The 8176-nt window shown below is 37.2% G+C and overlaps 1 protein-coding gene across 9 annotated transcripts in view; it reads right to left on the bottom strand.

Annotated features, from left to right (window-relative positions):
• Window positions 1-4531: 4531 nt before the first annotated feature.
• Window positions 4532-8176, bottom strand: part of LOC108712370 (protein unc-13 homolog A) — a 68281-nt gene continuing 64636 nt past the window's right edge. For all 9 annotated transcript variants that reach the window (XM_041561602.1, XM_041561612.1, XM_041561606.1 and 6 more), the window contains 3 exons: window positions 6864-6956; window positions 6535-6694; window positions 4532-5819 (listed from right to left, as the gene is read on the bottom strand). In XM_041561602.1, coding sequence (XP_041417536.1) covers window positions 5534-5819; window positions 6535-6694; window positions 6864-6956 — 539 coding nt within the window. In that variant the 3' untranslated portion in view covers window positions 4532-5533. The remainder of the gene's footprint in view (window positions 5820-6534; window positions 6695-6863; window positions 6957-8176) is intronic.

Below are 8176 nucleotides of genomic sequence, written 5' to 3'. Positions count from 1 at the left end.
TTAAACCTGCTGAAGTGCTATCTTCGCCTATGGGAACCTTCTAATGCATTTTTCTACGTTTTTTGTAGTCTAAGTAAAATCTTCGATCGATCGCTGAAATCGTTCAAAATCGTTCGATTAGAAAGATTTAATAGTTCGATCTAACGATTTTACTTCGACCCAAAATGGTCAAATTCAGTAAAAAAAAACTTCGACTTCGATATTCGAAGTACAGCCATTCGATGGTCGAATTTCGAAGTATATTTCACTTTGAAATTCGACCTTTGATAAATCTGCCCCTTAAAGTATGAAGATCCAAATTACAGAAAGATCTATTATCAAACGTCCCATACTGGTACATATTCATGAAAAACCTCCATAATCCTACCATATAACAACTACGTTTAGTTTTAATGAACAATGTATTTTCTAGAAATGGGGCAGAATTTTGTCTCTGCACAGTGTAGTATATTTTTGTAATGTGCAATATTTAAATGATAATGATTGTGTGGTACAATATTGTGTATTTTATAAATGCTTTAGCTGTTGGGATCAGTGGTGGACAGCTTTCAACCTGAAAATACAGATTCTACAGATGTGCATGCATGTATGCATGCACATAAATCAGTGCTTTTTTTGATCCAGCCAGTCCTCTAAACACTGGTATTCCAAACCGTTACCAGCTGTCCAGTATTTTATTGACAGTTAGTAATACACCAGTTGACAAGGGGCATATTTATTATGCTGTGTAAAACAAAATTCATTACAAAAAAAAAAAAAAGCTGCGAAAAATAAATGGCAAATTTATCAAGGTGTGTTTTATTTTACGCCATGTGAATGCCAGATTTGCCTCCTGGTCCCCTGAAAAATGTAAAATGGGGGGTTCTACTGTATTAGCAAAACCTAAACCACTATTCATAAACTACAGTATATTTCCAATTGACCCTTTTGGTTTATACAAAAGTATGAAGTATTATTATTATTAGTATGTTGTAACACATATAGGAGAGGGAGAGATATGAGACACAAGTTAGCATTTTTAAGGGTGAATTTTCACCTTATATAACATCACTATGTGCACCTCAGCTCATCCGGTGTATTTTCACAACCCATCTCATATATATTAAAAATGGTAAGTATACTGTTGGGAGAGAAATGTGTTGAAATTTCTCTTGGAGAAAATTCCCCAGTGTAGTTTCACCTTACAATTGTAATGCAGAATATTCTCTAGAGAATTTATGCCATAAAGTGACATATGTGGGATATTAGGAGAATGTGACATAGATAATGAGATGCAAAAGTGGCTGCCTTATATTTATTATGACAGATGCCAACCTAAACCTGGAGAGATGTTTCTTGGCTAAAATCTGTTCTTATGCTCTTGTTAAATTGGTTTATATTCACTGGAAAAATTTCACATGTAGAAAAGTTGTCAATGTTCACCAGTGCAAAGAAGATTTTTATCAATGCAAAAAAGTCAACGTGGGGAATTCTTGGTGAAAATTGCATTTAGCAGATGATAGTAATGTATACTGACAGAATGCTAGGATTGATGAGAGTAAGTTTCTCTAAAGCAGGGGTGTCCAACCTTTTGGCTTCCCTGGGCCACATTGGAAAAAGAAAAAATGTCTGGGGCCACACATGAAATACACAAATACTTTTGATTTATAAAAGTAAAGAAATTACACAGAAAAGAACTACAATACCAGTTGTATAACCAGATGGAGCTATACATTGGAATATAGGACACCTGGATATTAGATAGACTTATTATAAAGTGAATAAAGTACCTTGTAAAATATAAGGATATTATAAGTTACTAAGGAGTTTCATGACCATATAAAAACACAAGGCCGAATATTTTGCAACTGGGGGTACTTTATTCATTATAATACACACGTTTCAATGAGTTATGTGACAGAAATTACATCAGAACTCACAGTTTATAACTGATGACATCAGAACTCCCCGTTTATAAGGAGATAATTTACAAGATATTCATGGCTTTTGTGTATTATATTATAATACACAAAAGCCATGAATATCCTGTAAATTATATCCTTATAAACGGGGAGTTCTGATGTCATCAGTTATAAACGGTGAGTTCTGATGTCATTTCTGTCACATGACTCATTGAATTTTGTGTATTATAATTAATAAAGTACCCCCAGTTGCAAAATATGAGGATATTATAAGTTACCTCGGAGTTCCATGACCTGTATAAAAACACTCGGCCTTCGGCCTCGTGTTTTTATATGGTCGTGAAACTCCTCTGTAACTTATAATATCCTTATATTTTACAAGAGGGGGTACTTTATTCACTATATTATTACTAACTGGACAGAGTCCCCCATCCTAACAATGTAGGGACTACATAGGTCCCTACATTGTTACAACCTGGCATAGTAAGCCTGTTCCTAACAAGACAACAGACTGAGGTGGTTAATGTGTCTGGACTTAGAGAGCATAAAGTGTTATTTCGCTCTCTTGTTTTCTCCTATTTCCATACCTTTATTTCTTCACTTATTTCTTTTTTCCCCTTCCCTTCCTTTTCTCTCTCCTTCTACATACAATGTGTAGCAAATTTATGTAATGCATGTTTTTGCAATGCATAAAAACAGGAACGTTAAGAGCACAAGTCAGACATGCGCCAACCAGAGTGCAACAGGCACAACAAGCTGAATTGCCAATGTCAGGTACCAAGTAGTGGCAGGAGGCAGGCCTATTCGGTCTGGGAGACCATATCCTTTGCGACATGATGTTTCCTCGGGAACTGAGCATTTCAAGCTGGGCCGCGTTCATATCCATACTTGGCCGCATGTGGTTGGACACCCCTGCTCTAAATCAAGGTGTTTTGAGAGATCAGTAAGGGCAGAAATATTGGGAGTTGGATGGAACATGGGATGGAATTCCAGAGAAGAGGTGCAGCACTAACAAAGTCTTGAGATAGAAACTAGTAGATTGGTGAGTATTTGAAGGTAGGTTCAGAGATGAAGGGTGGAGCAAATCGTGAACTGCATTGAATGTCAGAGTCATTAGTCTGAATTTTATTCTGAATGGTAGTGGAAGTGGCAGAGCAATGGATGATTGCTTTCTAAGGTGCATGAGCCTGGTAGAATCATTAATTATGGACAGGAGGGGAAGGCCAATTAAAAGAAAGGGACAACAATCAATAAGCAATTTGTTGAGTAAATCAGAATTTTGGTGGCATTTTGGGTCATAATTTGTTGTTATTGATTGGATATGAGGAGTGAATCAGCAGAATCAAGCAGAATCCCAAGGCCTAGGAGATGAGTTGATAATGGAGTTAACTGTAATAGACACCTCTGGGATGTTATAGGTGTTGAACAGTTGAAAGAGAACCATTTCTGTGGAATTATTACATGATAAAATAGCGATATCCACTAATATGGTAAACTAATAGTCTTATAGACAAGGATTCAGGGTATTAGGGCAACCAGACAGGCAAAACAAAATTACAATTTTAAAAATGTCCAACACTTTGCGGAGACAACAGGATCTGACATCCAGGAAAGCAGAATTAAAACAACATACAGATTTTTTTATTCATAACACATCAGATACAGGAAAACGAGCACAGGAAAGACTGAAAAGAAAGTAAAGACCATGAGAATGTAGGAATTACACTCTTTTAAATGCTGCAAAATCTTAAATACCTTTACATTGGAAATTCATCTTTCCTTTCAAAAGGGAAAGAGTGGGCTCAAAAGCTGAACGTGCTGTATATATTTGAAGAACTATCGATGGTTACTTTTGACCAGTTGACAACATTTTGCAGAGTGTTGCTTTCCTGGCTTCTATTTATGGAATCAAAGCAAAACTATTAACTTACATAGATATGGCTGATTTTCCTCTCCCCCCCCCAAACACACATGATCCCACTGTTTAATACCAGTAGGTGGAATCCTGGGCTTGATTGAAAATGTTTTGAATTTCTAGTCAACTGGATTCTACTTTCATAAAAATGTTATTTAAAAAAATACATGTAGTTATATTTCATAAAACAGTTTTCCACCCATCATTTGAAAACAGTCAAATAGCTATAGTTATATTTAGAAATACTTATACATCATATGCAAATTACAGTTGGAGGCAGTAGTATTGCAATAGAGTTTTCTATTTCTGTAAATGTGAATTTTCACTGCAAGAGTTTTGTCATCATGCAGTGAATCGTGAGATGTTGGGTAGTAAACATTATTATATTATAGACTTTCACAAGAAGAAAGGAAAAACTGTGTCCAATGGATGATTTGGATCACACAGGCATATTCAAAGATCCTAAATATTATGGATATATTATCCAGTATGCTTGGGGCCTGGGGTTTTCAAGATAAGAGTTTTTTATGTGATTTTGATAACCATACCTAAAGTCAAATAAAAAATACTGGAATATTAAACAAACCCAAAAGGATTGTTTTACTACCAATATTGATTTATGCAGCATAATTACCATTATTAAAAGAACTGTTTCATTATTATAGAGAAAAATATATCCCATACCTATTTATAATTCATAAAACCAGACACAGAGTGTTTTTATTTCTTTTTATTTAATGGCTGTTATAATAAAATATTTTTACAGAGACAAAAAATGTCCAAATTAGTGCAAAACTGTTCCACATGCACTCAGGGAACAAGGATGAAATAGAGGTGCTTTATGTACAGAAAATGAGAAATATCAAGGGAATATTTGCGGCATCTCTCCATGAACACAACATGCCACAATAAAATCAAATCACATGAGCTCCAATCCCTTGTGCAGTGTGTGAGGGACTGAAGTGGTTGCCCTTCCTACCCTGGGATGGAGGACTGGAGACTGTAAACTATTCAGTGCTGGATGATTTGGGCAGTTTTTGGGAAAGGCATATGTCAATATCTGGGCAGCCGGCAGTGTCTCTTTACTGCACCATATTGGCAGTTGGCCTTTTTGTCCATAGCATTAAGACAGGCAAAAGGTGAATGGGTACTACCAAGAGCTCTGGAGGTTGGTTTTAGGTGGTTCTCATAGAAAACAAATACCCATGCAGCACCATTGCACAGAATAAGACACTGGTACAAGGGATTTCCTATATACACAGCAGGTTGGGATGCAGGCAATTTTAAAGGATTGGTCATGAAGGGAGGGTAATGTTTATCCTTTTTCTAAGGGGAACATGGTCTCTCAAACTGTTAACATTATCACTGTCAGGGGGCACTTAACCTCCCTTCAATGTGATGCAAATAAGTAGTTAAGGCTCCTTCGATTACTGTGCTTGTGTGATCCAGCAGGGAGAACATTAACACAATGGCACATTTGAACGCAGCCCTTAATGTGTGTTTTGTGTGCAGGTGTATTTGTACAGAACATGACCTCGGCACTGCTAAAAAGGTGTAAAGGAGCAATAGGCAGAACCGGACACGTGCCTGTGAAGTGACAGGGATAAACACGTGTTGTCGATTGTAGCTCATCTATGTACAGTCTGGGCCTGGGGTGCAAGGCAGTGAATGGATTATTCTTAGGAGGCGGAGTGAGGTATTATTTATGCTTCACTCCCTAGCTCCCCTCCTCTGGAGAGCGGGTGTCAGATTTGAGTTTAACAAACTCTTTGGCCACCTCGTCATTGTTTCTTTGTGATAATATGCGCAAGATAGTCAGTCCTGTCTCATCCATATGAATGCGACGGCCAAGAGGGAGCCAACAAGCGCAGCTACCCCTCTGTGCCAGATCTCGTAGTTGCATGACAGCCATTCCCACTGTGCGGTCTTCCCGAGCAAAACAGTAATCTTTTACACACACTTGTAGCTCATAACTCTCTGGACCAGTTTCATTACCCAGGGTACTGTGAAACAAGAAGAGAAGAAAAGAAGAATCAATACACAAAATATTTTGGCTTGCTGCGAAGGGTAACTGCATAAGTACAGCTATAAGTGCCAGATTCCTCCTATGCATCTTTTTCAGACCTGTTAATGAACCCTTTTTTCTCCAGTTTTTCAATTAACTCAACACACTTCCCTGGCAAACTTAATTTTAATTATTAACCAAATGACACCTAACCCTGTCTCTAGGCACCTGTCTTTATGTAATATATTACATTCCATTGTACACCTAGTTTTCCATTATGAACCTTTGTGCCTCTTGCTCTGCTGACTGTCCGAGCTGTCTGACCAAGACCCAAAGTCATTCTGTATGTACTATCCTTTCTTTGAGACTTCTTGCCCCTAAAAAAATATGTCATACACAATGTCTTTATCATAATTTCAAAAGTAAATCCCCTGCTAATATGCACTCAAGCAAATAACTGCTAATTCTGTTTCTTTGTCCAGCCAACCAGTGAGATTGGAATTTCTTTAGAGAAGGGATTTCTTCTGTTCATTTTTTGCTGGTGCACTTATATTAATTATTACTGTACTGTATCTATTTCCTGTAAAGTATGATTCTTAACTGTACTGTAAAGCACTGCATTTTCCATTAAAAACAATTATGCATGTATTGGAAAACAGTAAAATTGCTGTTGCATGTGGGCTAGTGGTTGATAAAACTTGAAGTTCACTTACAATTGGAAGCTCTCATTATATTTTGGGGCCCAGCTGTTATTCTTGGATTTGGTGGTAAATTTCCTTTTCTTGTCACTCAAATTTGGACCAATTATGTTTACCTCAATAAAGGGACGGAAAATCCCTGAGGTCTGCCATTTAAGGTCATTAGCGGCCACAACTGGAAGGGGGAAGAAATTTGACATAAGAACAAAATAATAAATCACATATGGAATATTTGATTTTGACATGGTTTGTTTAATCCATTCCTTTCCCTGTCTGCCCATCAGTTCTCTCATAATTATTGGTAATTAATTTGGTTCTTTCTGATTACAGTCAACTTCTCTTACCCTTTACGCTGATCTTGTGCTCTCCTGTTCCTGGGTGAGTAAATAACTCCACATGGATAGAAACTTCCCCAACAGAATCATCCACCCCAGATCCTGGTGAAAGTAAACATAATAAGTTACCATGACACCTTTAAAACACAGATCACCCACTCATCTGAATGCAACTGATGGCAGGGTTTTGACTCCAGAATGGGACATGGGATAGAATACCAGCTACTATTAAAAATAATTGCTTGTAGTCTGTGAACATTGTTAAATCATTTTTTAAACTCCTGCCAGCAGTACAAACATTGTGAGAGAGTATTGGGAAGCCTGGGTTTTGCATAACATTGATTTTATGCAAAAAAATTTAGGGGATGCTTTGGGGACCTTATCACTTCTGCATGCACTTTGGGTGCAACATGCAGTGCATAACTTATCTTTCCATTTTTTAAAGAAAGAAAGAAAGAAAGAAAGAAAGAAAGAAAGAAAGAAAGAAAGAAAGAAAGAAAGAAAGAAAGAAAGAAAGAACTCATACCCACAGATGTGCTTGCCAACACATCTTTGATGGCTAGTAAGAAGCATGGCTATGTAGAGTCAAGTCTCATTAACTACAGTGCCTAGAAGAGGCTATGGCCTTTTTCAATTATTAATAATCATAATAAGACTGAGTATCTCTGCCATAACCAACCTTGCTAAGTGCAACCAAAAGAATACAATTATGATTTCAGCAGCCATATTTAGATTGGGTGCATTTGGCTGTATTTCATGCTTTCTACAGGCAGAGGGTACTCTTAGTCCTACACTTAGTTGTGGGATATATGAATTCAGTTCCCATTCCATGGCTGTCAAAGGGCCCAGGTAGCATGATCATTAGGCATATCTGGCAGAAGAATGCTTTAATTGCTTCAGTCTCACTCTGGCAACTACTATATAAGAAGTTGTCTTGGCAGCACCAGATTTGCTGGCACAGCACAGGCAATGTATTTGTGCCATTTTAAAATGATAGTTAGACTCATGCTTGGTTACCTGAAACACACTGTTACAGAACACCCCCAATAGCTTTGTTACACCTGCTCTTTTATCAGTATGCACACCAGGGCATGAGAATAAAATGCTGGAAGACATGCTCTAGCAAGAGAATGTTTCAGGTAAGAGAAGAGAAAGAATTGATGTCAGCATTGCAGATGCTACTTATTATTAGGACTCTGGTACTGAAAGAGTGCTGCAGTTTGATATTTAAAACTCTGGCTGTTATTATCTATTAAATTGTAGTGCTTGTGTAATGAATCTGTCTCACAAACAGTGTAGATTATTTTGTATTTTTGTTCAAT

Source organism: Xenopus laevis, chromosome 1L, assembly GCF_017654675.1.
Source record: "Xenopus laevis strain J_2021 chromosome 1L, Xenopus_laevis_v10.1, whole genome shotgun sequence".
NCBI lineage: Eukaryota > Metazoa > Chordata > Amphibia > Anura > Pipidae > Xenopus > Xenopus laevis.
Note: the sequence above shows the minus strand (reverse complement) of the source record. Positions and strands in the feature narration are given on the sequence as shown.